The 23997-nt window shown below is 46.5% G+C and overlaps 1 protein-coding gene across 1 annotated transcript in view; it reads right to left on the bottom strand.

Moving 5' to 3' along the window:
• The window catches only part of hao1 (hydroxyacid oxidase (glycolate oxidase) 1), a 57189-nt gene extending 40457 nt beyond the window's left edge, over nt 1–16732 (bottom strand). The window contains exons 1-2 of the mRNA XM_038806338.1: nt 16514–16732; nt 5696–5847 (exon numbers count right to left, since the gene is read on the bottom strand). Coding sequence (XP_038662266.1) covers nt 5696–5847; nt 16514–16650 — 289 coding nt within the window. The 5' untranslated portion in view covers nt 16651–16732. The remainder of the gene's footprint in view (nt 1–5695; nt 5848–16513) is intronic.
• Nucleotides 16733–23997: the final 7265 nt, after the last annotated feature.

Raw genomic sequence — 23997 nt, forward strand, 5'->3', positions numbered from 1 at the left:
CTTTAATAGTAAGAATGTCAGGGCGGCACGGTGGAGCAGTGGTTAGCACTGCTGCCTATGGTGCTGAGGATACACGTTCGATACTAGCCCCGGGTCACTGTCTGTGTGGTGTTTGCACATTTTCCCCGTGTTTGCGTGATGTGCGGGGTAGTTGGATTGGCCACGCTAAATTGCCCCTTAATTGGAACAAGAATGTCCTTCCTCAAACTAGGAGACCAAAACTGCACACAATACTTAAGGTGTGGCCTCACCAAGGCCCTGTATTACTGCAGCAAGACATCCCTACTCCTGTACTCAAATCCTCACGCAATGACGGCCAGCATGCCATTAGCTTTCCTCACCACCTGCTGTACCCTGCATGCCAACCTTAAGTGACTGTTTCACCATGACACCCAGGTGGCGTTGCACTTCCCCTTTCCCAAAACTGCCATTATTCAGATAATAATCTGCCTTCCAGTTTTTGCCACCAAAGTGGATAACCTCACATTTACCCACATTATATTCCATTTGCCAAGTATTTGCCCACTCAGCCAGCCTGTCCAAGTCACCCTGCAGCCTCTTTGCATCCTCCTCACAGCACACACTGCCACCTAGCTTGGTGACATCTGCAAATTTAGAGATATTGCATGTAATTCTTTCGCCTGAATCATTAATGTATATTGCGAACATCTGGGTTTCCAGCACTGAACCCTGCAGTACCCCACAAATCACTGCCTGCCACTCTGATAAGGACCCGGTTAAACCCACTCTCTGCTTCCTGTCTGCCAACCAGTCCTCTATCCACATCAATACAATACGCCCAATACCATGAGCTTTAATTTTTGTCACTAATCTCTTGTGTAGGACCTTGTCAAAAGCCTTTTGAAAGTCCAGATACACAACATCCACTGCTTCACCCTTGTCCACTCTACTGGTCACATCCTCAAAAAATTCTAGAAGATTTGTCAAACATTTATCTTCAGTGAATCCATGCTGACTCGGATTGACCCTGTCCGCCCTTTCCAATTGCTCAGTTATTTCATCCTTAATAATTGACTCCAGCATTTTCCCCACCACCTACGACAGGCTAACCGGTCTATAATTCCCCGTTTTCTCTCTCCCTCCTTTTTTAAAAAGTGGGGTTATATTAGCTACCCTCAAATCCAGTGGAACTCTTCCAGAGTCTATAGAATGCTGGAAAATGATCACCAATGCACCCACTATTTCTACAGCCACTTCCTTAAGTACTCTGGTTTTAATCCCATCAATTTTCCCATCACAATTTCCTGACTAATAAGGATTTCCTTCAGTTCCTCCTACATTCTAGTCCCCTAGTATTTCCAAAAGGTTATTTGTGTCCTCCTTAGTGAAGAGAGATCCTAAGTAATTGTTCAACCATTTTGACATCTCTTTGTTGCCATTATAAAGTCACCTGATTCTAACTGTAACCCACATTTGTCTTCACCAGTCTGTTTCTCTTCACATATCTATAGCAGCTTTTGCAATCAGTTTTTGTTTTCTCTTGTATTCTATTTTCCCCTTCCAAATTAAACCCTTTGTCCTCCTCTGTTGAATTTTAAATTTCTCCCATTCCTCAGGCTTGCTGCTTTCCAGGAACTCCAGGACCTTGACCCGGCGACAGTGAAGTTTAATATAACATACAATTCAAATTTATGAAAGGGGGGGATAAAATAATGAGGAATAGAAATAGGCCATTTGCCCATGAAAGCCTGATCTGCCATTCATGGCTGACCTGATTGTCTCCTCAACGCACTTCCTTATCTGCCTCCCATAACCCTTGACTTCCTTATCAATCAAAACTTTGTCTAACTCAGCCTTGAATATATTCAATGACCCGGCCTCCGTGTTGAAAGAGAATTGTAAACATTAACGACCCTCTGAGAGAAGAAATTTCTCCTCATATCCGTCCTAATAGGAGACCGCTCATTTCAAACTGTGGCCCTGGAATGATTCCTGGAATGAAGAGCTTGTCATTTCAGGAATGGTTGAGGACTCTTGGCCTGTACTTGTCGGAGTTTAGGAGGATGAGGGGGGATCTTATTTAAACTTACAAGATACTGCGAGGCCTGGATAGAGTGGATGTGGAGCGGATGTTATCACTTGTAAGAAAAATTAGAACCAGAGGACACAACTCAGACTAAAGAGACAATCCTTCAAAACAGAGATGAGGAGGAATTTCTTCAGCCAGAGAGTGGTGAATCCGTGGAACTCTTTGCCACATAAGTCGCAAAAAGTTGGTTTCCAGGTGCAACAGGTGATTAAGAAGGCAAATGGAATTTTGTCCTTCATTGCTAGAGGGATGGAGTTTAAGACTAGGGAGGTTATGCTGCAATTGTATAAAGGGTTAGTGATGCCACACCTGGAGTATTGTGTTCAGTTTTGGTCTCCTTACCTGAGAAAGGACGTCCTGGCGCTGGAGGGTGTGCATAGGAGATTCACTAGGTTAATCCCAGAGCTGAATGGGGTTGGATTACGAGGAGAGGTTGAATAGACTGGGACTGTACTCGTTGGAATTTAGAATCGTTTAGAATTTAGAATTTGGGATCTGAGGGATCTTATAGAAACATATAAAACTATGAAGGGAATAGATAGGATAGATGTGGGCAGGTTGTTTCCACAGGCGGATGAAAGCAGAACCAGGGGGCATAGCCTCAAAATAAGGGAAAGTAGATTTAGGACTGAGTTTAGGAGGAACTTCTTCACCCAAAGGGTTGTGAATGTATGGAATTCCTTGCCCAGTGAAGCAGTTGAGGCTCCTTCATTAAATGTTTTTACGAAGAAATATATAGTTTTTTGAAGAATAAAGGGATTAAGGATTATGGTCAGAAAGTGAAGCTGAGTCCACAAAAGATCAGCCATGATCTCATTGGATGGCGGAGCAGGTTCGAGGGGCCAGATGGCCTACTCTTGCTCCTAGTTCTTATGTTCTTATAAGGCTGTGGAGGTCAAATCACTGAGTGGCTTTAAGACAGAGTTAGATAGATTCTTGATTAATAAGGGGATCAGGGATTATGGGGAGAAGGCAGGAGAATGGGATAAGAAAAATATCAGCCATGATTGAATGGCAGAACAGACTCGATGGGTCGAGTGGCCTAATTCTGCTCCAATGTCTTGAGGTTTTATGGCCCGTATTTCTAGATTCCCAAGAGAAACATCCTCTCAGCACCTGCCCTGTCGAGCCCCCTCAGAATTGCATATGTCATAATAAAATTGCTTCTCTTTCTTTTAAACTCCAATGAGGATAGAGCCCAAACTCTTCAACCTTTCCTCATGAGACAACCCCTTGATCCCAATTCATTCTTAAGTCTGACTTTAGTCACTCGTGCGAGAGCCAATATTAATTAAACCCCTCTGCTGGTTTCTGTTTCTACTGAAGTCAATGGAATTGAAATTCAGAGTTAAGTGTATGGGGGTGGTTGAATCAGCAACATCTAAAGTCAAACTTTCCCCAGGGAATTAAGTATTTAACCTTAGAAGGATTAAATTCAAAGTAATGAGAGGAAATCCAAAGCACATAGATTGGAGGATGATGTCCAATATGTGAGTCAGCAGAACTTCTTTGAACAAGAGTTCACAGGAGGAAAATGTAACCGTAATCAATAAACTAAACAACCCTGACCTCAAATGGGTTAAAAAGTCAAATGAAGAGGAACAATGACTTGTGAAAGACCTGCAGGAGAAGGAGGAAAGGTTGAACAAACAGAAACTTACACAAACACTGTGAGCCTGCTGCAGGATGGGAAATTCCCACCCAAAGACAACAGATCTTTTGCTGGTTTGTCGGATTTTCAACGACAGTGTGGTTGGGCCTCATTGGGGTTGGGGGGAGGGCAGATTAGGCCTTGTGCGAGGTGGTGTTTGGGTCTCAGTGGGGAGGGGAAGGGTCAGCCTCATGAGGGAAGGGAATCAGGCTTTGGACAGGGTGTTGGGGGGTCAGGTCTTGGGCAGGGAGGTGTCGGATTGGGCCTTGGAAGGCCAGCCGATCAGGTATCGGTGTTGGGGTTGTGGGGGATTTTGGGTTAGATTGGGCTTCGGAGAGCTGTGGGGAGTTGGGGGGGGGGGGGGAGGGTTCAGGTCTCAGGCCTCACGGAGGGCTTGGTTCAGATTCAGGGGGAATGTTGGGTTGGGTTGGCGGTTTGCCTTGAGGGATGGTGTGGGAGATCAGACCTCAGGGGCTGTAGTTAGGCTGGGCCTGGAGACCCCAGGGGATGTGGCAGTCCTATGAATGGCATTGGGGTTGTGTGTGGGTCTGTGTAATAGTTACCCAGAAGTCAGAAGCGGTTTTAATTTTGGATAACTTTTGGTGTAACCCAGTTGGAACCGGCTGAAGTTTGCAATTTAAATCACTTTTACGAATGGTTCCCAGTACAGGGCAATTGCCCAGAGGAAAATTGCACGTCCGGGTAATAGCTGTGTAAACTGTACCTGATATGTCCACAGGGAATTCCCCAGCGCATCTTTGTTGTACCCCCACAATCCAGCACTCCTGATCTCAGAAGTTACGCCCCATTATTACACTTGACATATATCAGCGCAATGTTTTAGAGTTTGATCTTTTGTGTATTTTGTTGCATTAAAATGTTTTTTTTGAAAATGTATTCCTTTCTCAGAGTTACAAAGCCAATGCACAGAATGGATGGGGCAAGCCCTTAATCCATCTCCTTGCTTGCTCCATAAACCAATTAAAATTGAATCCAATTCATGATCCCCAGATATACCAGATCCAAGCTGACAATCACAGGCATCACCTTTGATCTCACACATGATCTTATGTTCGACCTCAGCCAAAATACCAAAGTCACCTGGTGCAGTTTTGAAAATTGGGTTGTCCCAAAACACACACATTCTTAATCGGGGTGTCCAGTTTAGCAGCTGTGTGTAATCTAATTTTCAATGAGTGGAAATGATTTTTTTTTAAAAACTATACAGAACCATTTACTAGTTTCATTAGTACACGTTGATCAGTTCCTTCATAAATTGAAATAAAATCTAATATAAAAAAGCAAAAAGTGCCTGAGAGCATTTTGGCATACAAAAAGGCTTACCTTTATGAATGTCCTCAAAGGCCCATTTAATATGAAGATGAGGGGGAATTCTTCTCTCAGAGGTCATGAACCTTTGGAATTTTCTGCCTAAGAGAGAGCTATGGAGACTGAGGCAGTCAATCAGTTCAAGACTGAGATAGATTTTTAAACCATAGGAGATTTGAGCGTTATGAGGCAGGGACGTGGGGTTAAGGCCAAGATCAGGTCAGCCATCATCTTATTGAATAGCTGAGCAGATTTGAGGAACTGTTTGGCCTATTCTTGCTCCTAACTCTTTTGTGCTTGTCTTATTAATCGGTAGAAGTTCACCTTGTGATTAATTTAATTTGGCTGGTGCAGCCAATTCTATGAGCAGGATTGGCTTATGGGCACAATGTTTTTTAAACTAGTGCAAAGGTTGCCGGAAACCCAATTTGCACTGGACGTAAATTGTGCCAGAAATTCGGCAATCGTTTCGTGCATGTTTGGGCGATGCAAGTGAACTGGACTGAAACAAAATCCATGACAACCAAGCCGAACCCTGGTGTTCAACACTTTATTGGTTAGATAATTGAAAGTGCGAGAAGGAAAATGGTTATGTAATGATGTAATTAATGCAAGTCAGCGTAAGTGGCTTTGAAAAAATCTTTACTGGGAACAACATCAATTACCTTTTATTGTTGCCACTTCGCCCTCTGGGTGCGCCATCCTTTGCATAGCCGTTGCAGAAACGCAAATGGGCATATTAATTCTCTGTCCCAACACAGTTGTAGACAAGTCCATTTTTGAAACATCCCTGAGCACTCGTGGGCACAGTCTCCATCTAATAAGACATACAGGAGAGTTAGAAATGGGCTACAAGTGTGGTCCAGGATGTGCTAACTTGCTATGCCAGGGGGTGAGCAGAGGCAGGCTTAGTTTGATGATTCCTACTGTGGAACATTGCCAATGTGTTTCCTCAGGATGAATGAAAGAAAACTGAAATCTGCAGTTCGTTCAGGTAGCAATGAGACCAGTTGAAATGAGTTAAGAGCCCATCATGGCTGCTGAAGAAAGAATTAATTCGGTAAATCTGCCAGAAGAAGCTTGTATCAGTAAAGTTAACCATGTAAGTACCAGATTCCTGGTTGATGAATGTTCCTTAGGGAAGGAGATCTGCTGGCCTGGTCTAGATGTGACTCCAGATCCTCAGGAAAATGGTTGACTCTTATCTGCCCTCTGAAACGGCTGAGATACCGGTCAGTTGTAGTCATGAAGGTGGTTCACCACCACCTAAGGACACATAGGGATGAGCAATAGATGCTTGTCTTGCCATTTAAGTCCACATCAGAAAAGAAGAAGTAATAGGGGCTTGGAATTCGAGAGGGTGGAGGATGCCGACTGCTTTTGAGATGAAAGGTAAACTGTTGGAGTTGGGACCGCTGCCTTAGAAAACCCATTGTTAAAACTCAGATAAACACTTCAAGCCTCCATGTTGACCTGAAAATTGAAGCACTTCCTCTTGGATGGGACCGAAAGTATTTTCTCTTCTATTCCATATGAGGGGTGTTCAGAATTAAAGTGGATATACTCCGCATTACCAGCGGGCGATCCAACCTTAGTATTTCGGCCTGTGGATTTTTAAGGGGAGATGGTGACCTAGTGATAATGTCCCTGACCCGCTCATGCTCTGGGGACATGGGTTCAAATCCCACAACACTAGCTGGTGAAATTCAAATTCAATTAATAAACCTGGGCTAGAAGCTAGCTCTAGTGATGGTGATAATGAAGCTGTTGTTAAATCTTATTTTTAGAATGCACGGGTTCAGTGATGCCCTTTAGGAAATTAACTCTGACATCCTCATGTGACTTCAGACCCACAGCAAGGAGGTTGACTCTTAACTGCCCTCTGAAATGGCCCAGCAAGACACTAAGTTCAACTGCAACTGGAGATGAGCACGAATGCTGGCCCAACAAGCGACGCCCAATAGACCACAAGGCCCAGCGAGCTGGCTCTGCCATTCAAAACAATCTGGAATGGTTTTGGGCTTCATTTTCCTCTTTGAAACTCCATGGGCAGGGTTCTCCATTGCCTGACGCCAACATCATAATCGCTCATCAGGCGGAGAACCAACTCAGACGTCGAAATCGGGGCCGGCGCCGGTTTGACACCGGTCAGCCATGCTCCGGTCCCTCTGAAATGGTGCCATCACGTCTTGCCCATTGCAATGCCATTGGTGCGTCTTCGGCAGTCCCTCCCGTGATGCTCCACCCCTGATGGGCCGAGAACCTGACGGCTCGGGACACGTGTGGTCTCAGCCATGCGGGAGCCCGGCATGGTGGCTACGGGCTGTGTCCAGCGCCTCCACACTCGGCCGGGATCTATGCCACTGGGCGTGGGGGCTTCATCGAGGGCTGGGGGGACTGGTGGGGGGTGGCCATGGGATGGGCTGTGGGGTCGCTGATGGAGGGTCGGGACCGTGCATGGCCGGCGCCATGTTGTACGGTGCGACCGGTGCAGGTCATCAGCCGCGCGCATGCACTGCCAGGGACCCGGCCATTTTCAGCGCGGGAGCTGGGAGTTTCACTCGGTGCCGGTGCTAGCCCCAGAATTGGTGATAGTTTCACACAGGTTTTTTGGTTGTAAAAGACCACACATGCTCCGCTGGCGCCGGCAGTTAGCCGCTGAAACAGAGAATCCAGCCCGATATTCCTGAGTTCCCTGAGAGACCAAACATTTTTCTACCCCAGCCTTAAATGTATTTAAAGATGGAGCATGACATCTCTCTGGGATAGAAAGTTCCAAAGATTCACAACCCCTTCAGTGATGAAGTTTCTCCTAATCTCAGTACTAAATGATTGACCCCCTTATCTGGAGACTGTGTCCCTCCCGGTGGTTTAGGTTCCACAACCAGCGGAACCAATCTCTCAGTGCCCACTCTATCAGACCCCTTCAGTACCATCGATGTTTCAATGAGGTTGTCTCTCATTCTTCCATCCTCCAGAGAATATAAACCCAATTTACTCAATTTCTCATCATACAACCCCCTCATCCAACGGGCCAATTTGATGAAACTTTGCTGTCCTGCCTCAATCACAAGTATATCTTAAATATAGAGATTAAATCTGCACACAGTATTCCAGATGTGGTCTCACCAAAACACTGTACAACTGTAGCAAGACGTCTTTATTCCCGTACACTAATCCATTTGCTATAAAGGCCAACATACCATTTGCCTTCCTACTTGCTTGTTTCGCCTGCATAATAAATTTCTGCATTCCTTGTAAAGCACATTCAAGTCTCTTTGAGCATCAACACTAAGGGTGCGATTTAACTAAATGGGAACAAAGTCCCATAGTGAGCGGATTTAGCTGCATGTTTCCTGGCGCGCACAGCGCCGATGTGTGAAGGAAGGCTTTTTGATACAGTGGGCTGGATTCTCCCAAAATGGGACTACGTTCCACGCCGGCGTAAAAACGCTGGCGTTTCACTCTCAAGTTTCCAGTAAAAAAGATTAGTCAATTCACTCACCTGCATGAAGCTAGCAGGGACCCAGAGTGATTCACGCAGCTTTGGCTTCGGATACGGGCCCCCACACTGGAGTCCGCGCATGCGCACGGTGGCGGCCTCCAGCGGCCGCATTGAGGGCTGTGGCGGACTCTGACCACGGAGGCAGCTCCAAAATGTAGGCCTCCACGATCAACCGCGCGCCACAGGTCCATTTGGCCCGATCTATCCCCTGGCCACCAGTAAGGCTCATACCCCGGTGCCCGATCCCCCCGCCCCCCCCCACCAGGGCAGCCGCGGACTGAGTCTGCAGCCGGCACATGAGGTTCCCGAATGGCAATAGAATGGCAAATGGTGGTTAGAACCACGCCGTATGGAACTCGGACGGCTGGGAGCGGAGAATCGCTGGGTTGGCCTCTGGCAATGGCCCTCCAGCCGCGCGGAGTACTCCGTGTACATACCGATTCTAGGGTCCCGGAGAATCGCCGACAGGCACTGGGCCCGATTTCGGCGTGAAAGTTGATTCCCCCCCCCCCCCCCCCCCCCCCCCAGCCAAATGTGATTTTGGTGCGGAGCTGAGGAGAATGCAGCCCAGTATGTTGACAATCCAACCAGGGAGGGGGCCATACTAGACTTGGTATTGGGGAATGAGCAAGGCCAGGTGATTAATGTTTCAGTAAGGGAGCATTTTGGGCTTAGCGACCATAATTCCATAAGATTTCAGGTAGTCAAGGATATGGATAAGAGTGGCCCGCGGGTGAGGGAGATTAATTGGGCGAGCGCTAATTACATCCAAATTAGACAGGAACTGGGGAATGTGGATTGGGAGCGGCTATTTTTTTATTTGAGGGCAAATCTACGTCTGACATGTGGGAGGCTTTTAAAGGCCAGTTCATTGAAGTGCAGGACAGGCATGTCCCTACAAAAAATGACAAGGTTTGGGAACCATGGATAGCAAGAGAAATTGTAAGCTTCGTCAAAAGGAAAAAGGAAGCATATGATAGGTCTAGGCATCTAAAACTGACAAAGCCCTTGAGGAGTATAGTGAAAGTAGGAAGGAACTAAAACATGGAATTAGGAGGGCAAAACGAGGCCATGAAATGTCTTCAGCAAACACAGTCAAGGAGAATCCCAAAGCTTTTTCTGCATATATCAGCAGCAAGAAGGTAGCAAGAGAAAGAGTTGGCCCAATCAAGGACAATGGAGGGAGGTTATGCGTGGAACAACAGGAAGTAGGTGAAATCCTTCATGAGTACTTTTTTTAATAATGTTTAGTCACAAGTAGGCTTATATTGCAATGAAGTTACTGTGAAAAGTCCCTGCCCACCACATGTCGGAGTCTGTTCTGGTGTACAGAGAGAGAATTCAGAATGTCCAAATTACCTAACAGCACCTCTTTCGGGTTTAGTGGGAGGAAACTGGAGCACCCGGAGGAAACCAACGCAGACATGGGGAGAACGTGCAGACTCTACACAGACAGTGACCCAAGCCGGGAATCGAACCTGGGACCCTGACGCTGTGAAGCCACAGTACTTTGTAATGGTACTCACCAGAGAGGAGGACCTGACGCATGTTGAGGTCAGGGATAGGCGTGTGAGCGCTCTTGAGAACGGCAATATACCAAAGAAACAAGTGTTGAGTATCCTAAATTGCATTAAGGTAGACAAGTCCCAGGGCCGGATGGGGTCTATCCCAGGTTACTTCGGATACAGAGGGATTTGGGCGTGCAGGTCCACAGTTCCCTAAAAGTGGCAACACAGATGGCCAAGGCAATTAAGAAGGTATATGGCATGCTTGCCTTCATTAGCCGGGGCATTGAGTACAAGAGTTGGGAAATCATGTTGCAGCTACATAAAACCTTGGTTAGGCATCTTTTGGAGTATTGCGTGTAGTTCTGATCACCACATTATCAGAAGGATGTGGATGCTTTGGAGAGAGTGCAAAGAAGTTGATCAGGATGTTGCTGGTCTCGAGGATGCTGGCTATGAGGAGAGGTTGAATGAACTAGTAATGTTTTCACTGGAAAGGTAGAGGCTGAGGGGAGACCAGATAGAGGTCTTCGCAATTATGAGAGGCATAGACAGGGTAGATAGTCAGAGGCCTTTTCCAAGGGTGGGTGGCATGGTAGCACAGTGGTTAGCACTGTTGCTTCACAGCGCCAGGGACCCAGTTTCAATTCCCGGCTTGGGTCACTGTCTGTATGAAGTCCGCACATTCTCCCCGTGTCTGCGTGGGTTTCCTCCAGGTGCACCGGTTTCCTCCCACAAAGTCCCGAAAGACGTTCTTGTTAGGTGAATTGGACATTCGGAATTCTCTCTCAGTGTACCCAAACAGGCGCCAGAGTGTGGCGACTAGGGGATTTTCACAGTAACCTAATTGCAGTGTTTATGTAAGCCTACTTGTGACACTAATAAAGATTTTTTTTTAATGTGTCAATTACGAGTGGGCACAGGTTCAAGTTAAGAGGGGGAAAGTTTCAGGGAGATGTGCGGGGTACACTTTTCACACAGAGTGGTGGGTGCCTGGAACCCGCGCTGCCAGAGGATGTGGTAAAAGCAGGCACATTAGCAACATTTAAGAGGCATCTGGATGGATGCACGAATAGGGAGGAAACAGCGGGGTATGGACCGAGTAAAGACAGAAGGTTTTTTTTAGTTAGGGGACCATGATCGGCACAGGCTTGGAGGGGTGAAGGGCCTCTTCCTGTGCTGTACTTTTCTTTGTTCTTTGTTCTGAAAGACACATCACTGACAGTGTGCTGGAGTATCAATCTTGAATGTCGATTAAAGGGACCGCACACATGCAAAACTATGTGTTCCAGGTGGATAATGGTTGTGTGAGGGATTACGTCCAGGGCAGGAGAGGTATAAGATTTCCTTGAATGGCCCAGGTCCCTGTTTAGATCATAGGAGCCTGATCTGCATATTCAGAGAGCAGCTTTGGATTGGTGTCCTCATTGCTTCTACTTGATATTATTTTCACCCTGATCAGGGTAGGAAAGCAATGGATAAGTTCCACTCCCAACCCCGCATGCCCCCCTCAAGTCCATTATTACTGCACCCCTGCCGAACTTTTGCAATTACTACTGGGCGGCTAATGGAGCCATGATTAGGAAGTGGGTAGTAGGGTAGGGGTCAGCATGGGAGCGGAGGTCGAGTCATGCAAAGACACCAGTTTGGGAGCACTGATAACGGCACCTCTTCCGTTCTCTCCGGCCCAATACTCCACAAGTCCGGTGGTGGTGGCAGCTCTGAGAATCTGGGGGCAATGGAGGAGATATAAGAGAGTGGAGGGAGCATCGGTTTGGATCCTGATTTATAATAATCATCGGTTTGTATGCTAGATGGTGGATTCCGGAAATGGCGAAGGGCAGGAATTAGAAGGATGGGTGATCTATTTATAGATGGGAGCTTTTCCAACTTGAAAGCCTTGGAGGATAAATTTGAATTGCCAGCAGGGAATGGGTTTAGGTATTTGCAGTTGCGAGACTTCCTGAGAAAGCAGGTTCCGGTCTTTCCGCTGCTGCCGCCACGAGGGATACAGGATAGGTCTCCAGTACCTGGGTTGGAGAGGGGAAGGTTTCAGATATTTACCAGGAGCTTTTGGAGGTGGAGGAAACTCCAGTGGAGGAGCTTAAGGGCAAATGGTAGGGTGAGCTAGGAGGAGAGATAGAGGCGGGTCTATGGGCGCACGCCCTAAACAGGGTTAATACCTCCTCATCATGTGCCAGGCTTAGCCTGATACATTTTAAGGTAATCACCGGCACACATGATAGCGGCTAGGATTAGTAAGTTTTTGGGGTAGAGAATAGGTGTGCGAGGTGCGCGGAAAGCCCAGCAAATCATGTCCACATGTTTTGGGCATGCCCGAAGCTTCAAGGGTTTTGGCAGGGTTTCGCTAAGGCAATGTCCACGGTGCTAAAAACATGAGTGGTGCCGAGTCCGGAGGTAGCGGTCTTTGGAGTGTCGGAAGAGCCGGGAGTTCAGGGGGTGAAAGAGACCGACGTCTTGGCCTTTGCCTCCCTGGTAGCCCGGAGACGGATCTTGTTAATGTGGAGGAACTCGAAGCCCCCCAGTGTAGAGACCTGGGTCAGTGACATGGCTGGGTTTCTCAGTCTCGAGAAAATTTAATTTTGCCTTAAGAGGGTCAATGTTAGGGTTCACCCGGAGGTGGCAGCCGTTCGTCGACTTTCTCGGGGAAAATTAAAATGTCAGCAGATGCAGTATTCCGGGGGGGAGGGCCGGATTGTTGTTTTATGTTTGGGGTGTGTGAAGATTGGGATGGGGGGGAAAGGTTTATTATACCATGCCAATGTCAATGTTAATGTCATTTTTATAAAAATGTTCAAATACCTCAATAAAAAAAAAATACTGCATGGTGTTGAGTTCAAATCTTTGTGCATTTAACATTCCAAATCCATGTTTCAACAGCTTACTAACTGCAAGAGGGAGGTTTGGGCAGCACGGTAGCATAGTGGTTCGCACTATGGCTTCACAGCACCAGGGTCCCAGGTTCGAATCCTGGCTTGGGTCATTGTCTGTGCGGAGTCTGCACGTTCTCCCCGCGTCTGCGTGGGTTTCCTCCTGGTGCTCCGGTTTTCTTCCAAAGTCCAAAGACGCAACAGGTTAGGTGGATTGGACTTGATAAATTGCCCTTTGTGTCAGGAGGGGTTATTGGGTTACAGGGATAGCGTGCAAGTGAGGGCTTAAGTGGGTCGGTGCAGACTCGATGGGCCGAATGACCTCCTTCTGCACTGTACTATGTTTGACTGTTGGATGATAGTGAGTGCTCCTTGAGATTGAAGTAGGACCTGTACCTCTTAATACAGGTTCATTATATGTAACTGGCATGGTCATGTTGAATGCCAGGTTAGCTTTCTTGATTCCGAGACTATCCTTAGCCATTTAAACTGAGGTTGGATGGAGGATCACATTGAAGTGTAGCTGCTGCATTAGTGCTTCACCACATTTCTCCAGTTGTTGGCAGTCTTAGAGTGGCTAATCGATCTGCAGGGAAGCACACACCCGAGGACAATATGCAATGGCTCATCCCACCTGATTCTCTGGCCTGGTAAAGGTCAAGCGAGATGGAAGCACTGGCATTATACTGACACTCAAGTCTTTTGCCCAGCAACAATCAAACAACCTTTAAAGAGGTGTAAAGAGACTTGGGTGCGCTTGTACAAGGAATGCAGAAGGTTAGCATGCAGGTGCAGCTATCCATTAGGAAGGCAAATGGCACATTGGCCGTTATTGCAAATGAATTAGAGCACAGGAGCAAAAATTTCTCGCTAGTTATACAAGGTTTTGGTGAGTATCTGGAATACTGTGTGCAGTTTTGGTCTCCACATTTAAGAAAAAATATATTTGCATTGGAGACTGTACAGCGAATGTGTTCTTAAATTGGCCTCTGGGATGAGGGAATTGCCTGTATTAAGAGGCTGAGTAAACTGGGATTATATTCTTTGGAATTCAGAAGAATGAGAGACAACCTTATTGAAACATATAGGATTCTGAAGGGGCTCGATAGGGTGGACACTGAGAGATTGTTTCCGCTGGTCGAGGAATCTGGACGGGTGGGTGGGGGGCACAGTCGCCTCAAAAGGGGTAGATCATTTAGAACTGAGATGAGGAGAAATTTCTTCCTTAAAAGGTTTGTGAATCTTTGCAATTTTCATACCTCGAGATATTGATGCTCCACTGTTGAAAACATTAGCTTACTTGGCTAGATAGCTGGTTTGTGATGCAGGGCAAGGCATGCAGCGCAGTTTCAATTCCAGTACTGGCTGAGGTTATTCATGAAGGCCTCGCCCTCTCAGCCTTGCCCTCGCCTGAGGTGCGGTGATCCTCAGGTTAAATCACCACCGGTCAGCTCTCCCCCCTCAAAGAGGAAAACTATGATCATCTGGGACTATGGTGGCTTTATCTTTAAGGCTGGGATACAGACATTTGTACTCTCAAAGAATAAAGGAATTTGGCGAGCAGGTGAGAAAATGGAATTGAAACCCAAGTTCTGCTATGATAATATTGAATGGTGGAGCACTTGAGTCATGTAGTCCACACCTGCTCTTATCGCATGTTCTTGTGTTTAAAGGAGCTGTAGTATTTAAGGAGTGCATCAGGTATGCCATTTCTCCCCTGGGTGGGTGGCTTCACCCTATCTGTATCTCCACCGCCACCCCCGTATTGCCATCCACCGTCGGTATCTCCACTCTCTGTATCAACACCATCTCACCCTTTTATCTCCAATCCCCCTACCGTCTGTATTTACACAACCTCACCCTCTGTATCTCAACCTCAGCCCTCTTTATCTCCACCCCCCACCCTTTGTATATCTACACCCTCACTCTCTGTATCTCCAACCCCCACACTTTGTATTTACACACTCCCACCCTCTGTATCTCAAGTCCAGAGCTGGGAGCTTCCTCTGAATAAATGATGTGACAGTGTTATCTTTTTCTTGATTACATGAAGACTGGAGCATCATTTATGTACCAAGTATCTAAAACATTCAAGGCAATAAGCAGCCTTAATGATGTCTGATGATGCTAAGCTAGCAGGAGGAACACTTCAGAATCCCAAACAGACAAGTGAGAAGATCATTGGTTCAGTAGCTGGTAAGAAAGCATGTTTCAAGGCAGAAAGACAACCAAATCAACGACTCAAGGTCAAGACTGGGAATTAGCACCTGTAGGAGGATGGCGAGAATTAACGCTAAGTCATGAGGACCCCTTCAAAATGTGGGAGTTTGTGGGTTGTGAGACTGTCCCAAGCAAACACATTCTGGTGTCACCAGGCGCTGTGTGCTGGAAGGACAGTACCAGGCCCTGTTTATGGACAAAAGCTTTCTCTGCCAAGATGGCTACCGAAAGTCACATGACAGACTGACGAGGAATCGATGCAATGAGGATCAGCTATGCAGCCTGATCAGACTATATAAGAAGAGAAGAGTACTGAGCTCTCCTGGAAAAGAAGGCTGCTAGGTGAATGAGAGGAGGCTGTCTTGGGGGGGGGGAGGGGCTAGTTGTGTCTAAAGTTCAGCTCAAGGAAGAATTAGGTATTAATTTCCCTTTTCTGTGTTGGTGAGTGTCTGAAGACCTGTAAATAAATATTCACCTTCATATTGTATCTGGCCAACTGCGAGTGATTGAACTGAGAAAACTCCACCCCATCTATTGCAATCCCTAGCCCCTGGCAACATCCCAACATTCGTAGGAGATGTCTCCATTTCAAATCTCTCCAGCTCAGGATTGAACATATGGGAGGGGAGGAATTTCTGGACGGTTTTAATCCAGATCTGTCAGTAAGCCAATTAAATTAAATTCTTTTGTGGGAGTGGTTGAAACAAAGAAACACAAAAAAGAAACAGGTTTACCAATTTTGCTTTTGAAAACTCAGGAGCAAAAGGGGTATTGAGAAGACCTTTGGGCTCTTGTTCTCGAGACATTTCAGAACCTTTATTTATTTTGCAAAACAAAACTTATGAACCTAATTGAAACATTAACTCATTGCCAGATGCTTATGAGGAGCAGCATTCAGCCACCAAACTCAGAAATCCCTTTGAAGACTTTATCTGAAAGTCAAGTTAAACTGTTGGAACCTAATGGTCAGCAATACACAACTTGGTGACAGTTGCAACACATCTTCACATAAATTGCTTCAGCCACTTTCACCAGAGCACTAAACTGCCTACATTAAACAGATTGTGCCAGGTTAATTCAGCAGACCGAGAAATGTAATTCACATTATGCACTTACTAATTAATAAAAACAATCGGTTTAAGCCAATTCCTAAAATCCCCAGAAAATCTGTAAACAATAAATCCATGTTGCCAGTTTACTCAGACTATAAGAATCAAAATGAAAGTATTTTTACCCATTCGCTATCCCCTAATGTTTATTTTTTCAGTCAGTTGTTTCAGTTTGATAAGAGGAATATTTTTTCAAGGTATGTTGACAAGTACACAGAACGAGTCCTAAATTAAGTCAAGTCTCCAAGAATACCTTGAGAAAGCAGTCACATTGTCCATTAACGTCTGCTGTTCATCAGCTCCTGAACGGTAATAATCGTACACCGCTTTGGGAAGAATATCTTTCGCATGTTGTTCAAAGTCAGTAATGCACACCGGCTTGCTCGGCATTCTTTCCACTTTGACTTGTGGTGGAGGCAAACAGTCCACCAATAACCACACCACACTGCACTCTGACCTCCTACACAGTTAACATTTAACTCTCAGGTTGACAGTAGTGGAAATTTACTCCCCTCTGTAGTGTTACTTATCCAAGCCTAACACAGGCAAACTCTCCCAAAACAATTAGCATAAGTTCATCATCAATTCCAAAAAAGGTCATACTGGCCAAACCCATAGAAAGCAGGAACCTCAAAAATAGCACTGTGATTTGTATGTCAAGGTCGATTTAATCGTCAGTTGGGCAAATGGTGCAGGGGAATAAGGTTGTTGGGTGAGCAGGCACAATTTGCGCCTATATCCTTTAGCACCTGATCTTGGTTCACTCAGTAGGCTGGACGGCTGGTTTGTGATGCGGAGTGATGCCAACAGTGCGGGTTCAATTCCCATACCAGCTGAGGTTATTCATGACCTTGCCCTTCTCAACCTTGCCCCTCACCTGAGGTGTAGTGACCTTCAGGTTTAATCACCACCAGTCAGATCTCAAAGGGGAGAACATCTCATGGACCTCTGTGGTGACATTTACAATCTTCTAGTGAGCTATTTTTGGAGAGCAAGACCCATCAAGACAAAATAGACAGCAAAAGGACACACATTTGAAGATACTTCATTTGCAGGATTATGGGGTGGTTGGGGGGAAGAGAGAGAGTGAAAAGACTAAATTGGACAAATTCAGCCGTCAACAATTCGATATTTAAATAATTTTTGGCCCAAGTTCCTGGCAATCACGGTAGGATTAAGCTTTTTTGCCTGTAAGATTTATTTTGAATGGTTGTCAGGGAAGTTCCAGATATGATGAATGGTGAACTAGTCTTTGGAAGTTTTGGGTTTGCTCTTTAGACCTCTGCATTGCTTTGCATTTTGATTGTTTTTCAATGTTTATAACCACCATTTTGGGATCATTTTTACAGCATTTTAATTGTCAACATTACCAATAAAAGGCACATTCTTGTTTGGTAAATCACAAATGGGGCATTTCCACTATTTCCAGTTGCGGGAAGGATCCGTAACCAAAGCTCAACACATTTAAGATAATTGGCAAAATAACGGGAGCTGGTAGAAGGGCTGGGGGCCCCGATCGGGATGGAAGAGATAGCGGAGGGGCTGAAGGCCATGCAGTCAGGTAAAGCCCCGGGACCGGACGGGTACCCAGTGTAGTTCTATAAAAAGTTCTCTGGGATATTGGGGCCGTTGTTGATGAGGACATTCAATGAGGCAAGGGAGAGAGGGGTGCTTCCCCCGATGACGTCACAGACCACGATCTCGCTGATCCTGAAGCAGGACAAGAACCCAGAGCTGTGTGGGTCCCACAGGCCAATATCCCTATTGAATGTGGACGCCAAACTGTTGGCCAAAGTTTTGGCCTCTAGAATTGAGAATCGTGTTCCAGACGTTATTGGGGAGGATCAGACGGGGTTTGTTAAGGGAAGGCAGTTGGTGGCCAATGTAAGAAGTCAATAAACGTGATCATAATGCGGGTGGAGGTCGTGGTCATAAGTGGATGCAGAGAAGGCCTTTGATCGAGTAGAATGGAAATATCTGTGGGAGATAACTGGGACGGTTCGGATTTGGGTGGGGCTTTATTGACTGGGTCAGGTTGGTGTATCAGGCTCTTGCGGCGAGCGTACGGACAAATAGGACAACATCGGACTATTTTAGGCTGCATCGGGGATGAGGCAGGGTTGCCCCTCTCTCTACTGTTGTTCGCGTTAGCCATAGAGCTGTTGGCAATTCCACTGAGAGCCTCAAGGGGCTGGGGGGGAGGGGGGGGGTTGGAGCACAGAGTCTCACTTTACACAGACGACCTGCTCCTGTATGTATCGGACCCAACAGAGAGGATGGAAGAAATCATGAGGATTCTGAAGGAATTTGGCCGGTTTTCGGGGTATAAACTAAATATGGGGAAAAGTGAGATGTTTGCGGTCCAGGCGAGGGGACAGGAGAGGCGACTGGGGGAACAGCCGTTTAGAGTGGTAGGGGGAAGCTTTAGGTATCTAGGCATCTAGGTGGCGCGGTAATGGGAACGGCTGGACAAGCTAAATCTGGTCCGACTAGTAGACCAAGTGAAAGACGATTTTCGGAAGTGGGACACGCTCCCGTTGTCATTAGCTGGGAGGATGCAGACAGTGAAGATGACAGTCCTCCTGAGATTCCTGTTTGTGTTCCAGTGTCTCCCCATCTTTATTCCGCGGTCCTTTTTTAAACGGGTTAACAATGTTATCACTGGCTTTGTAAGGGGCGGGCAAGGCCCCGCGAGTAGAGGGGGATGCTTGAGCAGAGCCGGGGAGAGGGTGGGCTGGTGCTGCCAAACTTCAGTAACTACTATTGGGCGGCGAATATAGCCATGATCAGGAAGTGGGTGGAGGGTCGGCATTGGAGTGTATGGAGGCGGCATCATGTAAAGGCACCAGCTTAGGGGTGTTAATAACGTTTATAGAGGGGAGCTTTCCCAGCTTGAGGGAGCTGGAGGAGCAATTTGGATTGGCGAGGGGAAACAAATTCAGGTATCTGCAGGTGCGGGACTTCCTACGCAGGCAGGTTTCAACCTTCCCCTTCCTACCACCAAGGGGGATACAGGACAGGGTCATTTGTGGCTGGGAGAAGGGAGGGTCTCTGACATTTACAAGGAACTTATGGGATCTGAGGAGACGCAGGCTGGGGAGCTGAGGCGCAAGTGGGAGGAGGAGCTGGGAGGAGAGATAGAGGATGGTCTAAGGGCGGACGCATTGAGTAGAGTCAACGCATCCACAACATGTGCCAGGCTCAGCCTGATACAATTCAAGGTCGTTCACCGGGCTCACATGACTGTGGCCCGGATGAGCAGGTTCTTTGGGGTGGGGGACAGGTGCAAAGTGTGCGGGAGGGCCAGCGAACCATACCCACATGTTCTGGACATCTCAAAAGCTTTGGGGATTCTGGCAGGGTTTGTAGATGTCATGTCCATGGTGTTAAAAACAAGGGTGGCATCGACACCAGAGGTGGCGATTTCCAGGGTGTCGGAAGATCCGGGAATCCAGGAGGAGAAAGAGGCAGACGTTCTGGCCTTTGCTTCCCTGGTAGCCCGGAGACGGATATTATCAGCTTGGAGGGGCTCAAAGCCCCGAAGACGGAGATCCGGCTATCTCCAGCTTTCTCTGTTTGGAGCAAATCAAGTTCGCCTTGAGAGGGTCACTGTTAGGGTTCACCCGGATGTGGCAACCATGCGTCGACTTCTTTGTGGAAAATTAATTGTCAGCAGAAGGGGGAGGGGTTAGTTTAGCTTAGAGTAGGGGGTTAATAAAGGTGGAACCTGAAAGGGAGGAAGACGGCTTTTGCACTAAATAGATTCATGTATATTGTTTATTTTGTTGTTGAAATAACCAGAGGCGAGCTGAGAAAACTTTTTTTTTTAAATGCACTGAGTTGTTGTGATCTGGCGTTTGCTGCCAGAAAGGGTAGTGGAAGCCGATTCAATAGTAACTTTCAAAAGTGTAAATATCCGGAAGGGGACAATTTGTAGGATTATGGGGAAAGGTCTGGGGAGTGGGATGAACGGGATAGCTCCCTCAAAGCCAACCCAGTCACGTTGGGCCGAATGGCCCCCTTCAGGCCGTATCATTCCACAGAAACACCTGCCCAGTGTGTGGTCGAAGATGTGGCTCTCGGATTGTGCTCATCTGTGGCTGAGCGAAGATAATCCGCAAAGCAGCCACCCAGTCTGCATTGTTTCCCCAATGCAGAGGGTGGCACAGTAGCTAGCACTGTTGTTTCACAGGGATAAGAGACTCGGGTTGGATTCCCAGCTTGGGTCACTGTCTGTGCAGTCTCCTCGCGTTTGCATTGGTTTCCTCCGGGCGCTCCAGTTTCCTCCCCCAAATCTTGAAAGATGTGCCTGTTAGGTGAATTGGACATTCTGAATTCTTGTTCAGTGTACGCGAACAGCCGCCATAGTGTGGTGACGAGGGGATTTTCACAGTAACTTCATTGCAATGTTAATGTAAGTCTACTTGTGACACTAATATAAATTATTATTATTCGGAGACCACATTGGGAGCAGTTATTTTACTTTTCCTTGTGTTGTGTGACAAAAGTAAGCAGCTTTGTTTAGCTGCAGTACTGTTGCGACAAGATTTATTGTTTATTGATGGAGACTTCAGTGATTTTACTTGTGTCTCTTTTTTAAATTTAGTGTAGAAGGAGGCTATTCGGCCCATCATGTCTGCACTAGCACTTGGAAAGAGCACCCCACTTAAGTCCAAGCCTCCACCCTAGCCTCGTAACCCCACCCAACTTTTTTGGACAGCAAGGGTAATATATCATGGTCAATCCACCTAACCTGCACATCTTTGGACTGTGGGAGTAAACCAGAGCACCCGGAGGAAACCCATGCAGACACGGGGAGAACGTGCAGACTCCGCACAGACAGTGACCCAAGCTGGGAATCAAATCTGGGACCCTGGAGCTGGGAAGCAATTGTGCTAACCACTGTGCTACCATGCCATCTTACTACATGGTTTTGGGTCCCTGGAATTGGCAAATGAAGTAAGGCTGGCAGGAGGGACGGGGGACGCCGGGGGGGGAGAGGAGAGAGAGAGAGAGAGAGAGAGAGAGAGGAAAGATGCAGAAGATCCTCTTATGTTCTGGACCTCTTAAATTCTTAACACAGTTGTGTTCTGAGGTGGAATCATTCTTATGATGTCAGGAAATGCAACAGGAAAATTAGATACAAAAAGGTTCCAGAAACAGCAAAGAGAAAACGGAGTAGATAATCTTTTTGTTTTAAATTGGTCTTGGTTAAGGGATAAGTTTCAGCCAGGATATTGGGAAAATATTCCTTGCTCATCTTTGAAAGCGTCATGGCATGGGCCTTCCATGTCCACCTGAAGGCCACGTCCAAAGGTCTTTGAGGCACTCCTTGCAATTGCTACTTGGGGCTCAGGTTGTAGATCAGAGAACTGCGAGTGGGCCATTCATTCCCCTCTGCATTGTTCAACCATTCAATTATTAGATCACTGCTGACCTGAATCCTAACTCTTTCTGCCCAACTTGGTTCTGTAACACTTGTTACCCCTGTCTAACAGAAAAATCAACACTTGGCAGTCCTGTAGGTCAAGGCAAGAGGTCACCTTTGGAAGAAGCAGAGGAAAGGAATATAGGTTTATAATAGGAATAGGAGTAGGCCACTCAAGTCTTCGGGTCTGCTCCTCCAAGGAATATGATCATTGTTGATCTGATGTGGCCTTAACTCCACAATCTCCTCGTCAATTAAAATCTGTCTAACTAGGCCTTGAATCTATTCAATTATCATAGAATTTACAGTGCAGAAGGAAGCCATTCGGCCCATCGAGTCTGCACCGGCTCTTTTTAGAAAGAGCACACTACCCAAGCCCACATCTCCACCCTATACCCATAACCCAGTAACCCCACCCAACACTCAGGGCGATTTTGAACACTAAGGGCATTTTATCATGACCAATCCACCTAACCTGCACAACTTTGGACTGTGGGAGGAAACCCACGCACACGGGGAGAACGTGCAGACTCCACACAGACAGTGAACCAAGCCGGGAATCGAACCTGGGACCCTGGAGCTGTGAAGCCATTGTGCTAACCACCATGCTACCCATGACACAACCTCCAATGCTCTCTATGGAAGACAGTTCAATAGACTAATGACCTGAGAGAAGAAATTCCTTCTCATCTCCATCTTAAATGGAAGACCCCATGCTCTGAGTTCTAGATTAATCATCCTATCAGCATCTACCCTGTCAAACCCTCATGTTTCAATGCGATCACTTTGCATTCTCCTAAACTATGATGAATACACATGGGATGTGAGCACTGCTGGTAAGGCCAGCATTTATTGCACCCTTCCCTAATTGAACAGAGTTATTTGCTAGGCCATTCAGAGGGCAGTTAAGAGTCAGCCACATTGCCGTGGGTCAGGAGTCACATGTAGGACAGACTGGGTAAAGACGGCAGATTTCCTTCCCTAAACGACACCAGTGAACTCAACAGGTCTTTATAACAATCAAAGATAGTCGTCATACTCATCACCACAGACTGGCTTTATATTGGAAATGTTATTAATTGAATTAGAATGCCACCAGCTTTCAGAGTGGAGTTTGAAATTTTATTTCATGGGTGGGATTTCCCAGAATACTTTTGCTGTGTTGACAATCTTTGATTCTGCTTTACTGCTTCCCCCACCACCCCACCCATCACATTATTCTAGTTACACACCGCAGAATAACTGACTGGGGACCCTTACAGATGGGAAAAAAGCAGCAGGGTAACTTGCTTACCATAACACGTTCAATCCACCCATGTGGAAAATTCCTATGCTGAGAAATATAGTTCTGAATCTGCGTTAGCAATGGATGTAATTTAAAATGCATCATTGCTGAAGAGAAATTGCACATTGATTCAAGTCCATAAGTAGTACCCAGAACATCAACTTGTCTCAAAGTAGATGTATACCTTGTGTAAAATAAACCATCTCCAAATATGTTGAGATGTGTGAAATTGGAACATCACTCAACAGAACAGGAAACAAGATAGGAAAACGTCTTGGGAGGAATTCAATTTCTGTTATCCTCAGATAATGAAAGGTTGTGTTTTGCTATGTGTATTCCAAAATGCCACTGGGGAAATAATTAAGTAAAAAAGACATTTCCTCTTCTATAGATCAATTGGATTCAGTAGAGTTTCCTGTGGAGAATAATAGAAAATATAAAGAATGTAATTCATATGGCAACTTCACGGATATGGTCCAAAAAGTTTATGGTGCTCATCATAGGACATCTCAGAGCATTTTATAACCAACAAAGTGCTGTGATGAAGGAACAGTGGCAGCTAATTTGCACACAGCAAGCTCCCACACAGTACACACATGATCTGTTTTTGTATTTTAATTGAGGGATAAACATTGTCCTTGGTACCAGACATAATTACCCTGCCCGTCTTCAAAATAGTGCCAGAGGGTCTACCGCATCTCCTTGGGGATCAGGCTTGCTTAACATTTCGCCTGATATTGGGCGTAACTCTCCAGCTCCTCGCTGGCAGGAACTGCCAGCCCTGACAAAGAGCCTCAGTGCCGCTGTCAGGAGCACTGCCAGGGTATTATTTGGCTCTGCCAAGGTGCCAAGCTGGCATTTTGTTGTACAGCCATGATCAAGCCAGGGGTTCCCTGCACAGGTGTTGGGGGGGCAGAGGAGGAGAGCAGGGACCCCCACCCCCCCCTCTCAGTGTGTTGGGGCTTGGGGGTCAGGGTTTGCGTCCTGATCTCTCGCTATATCGAGGAGTTCCAGTGAGCGGAGC

Source organism: Scyliorhinus canicula, chromosome 1 (assembly GCF_902713615.1).
Source record: "Scyliorhinus canicula chromosome 1, sScyCan1.1, whole genome shotgun sequence".
Lineage (NCBI taxonomy): Eukaryota > Metazoa > Chordata > Chondrichthyes > Carcharhiniformes > Scyliorhinidae > Scyliorhinus > Scyliorhinus canicula.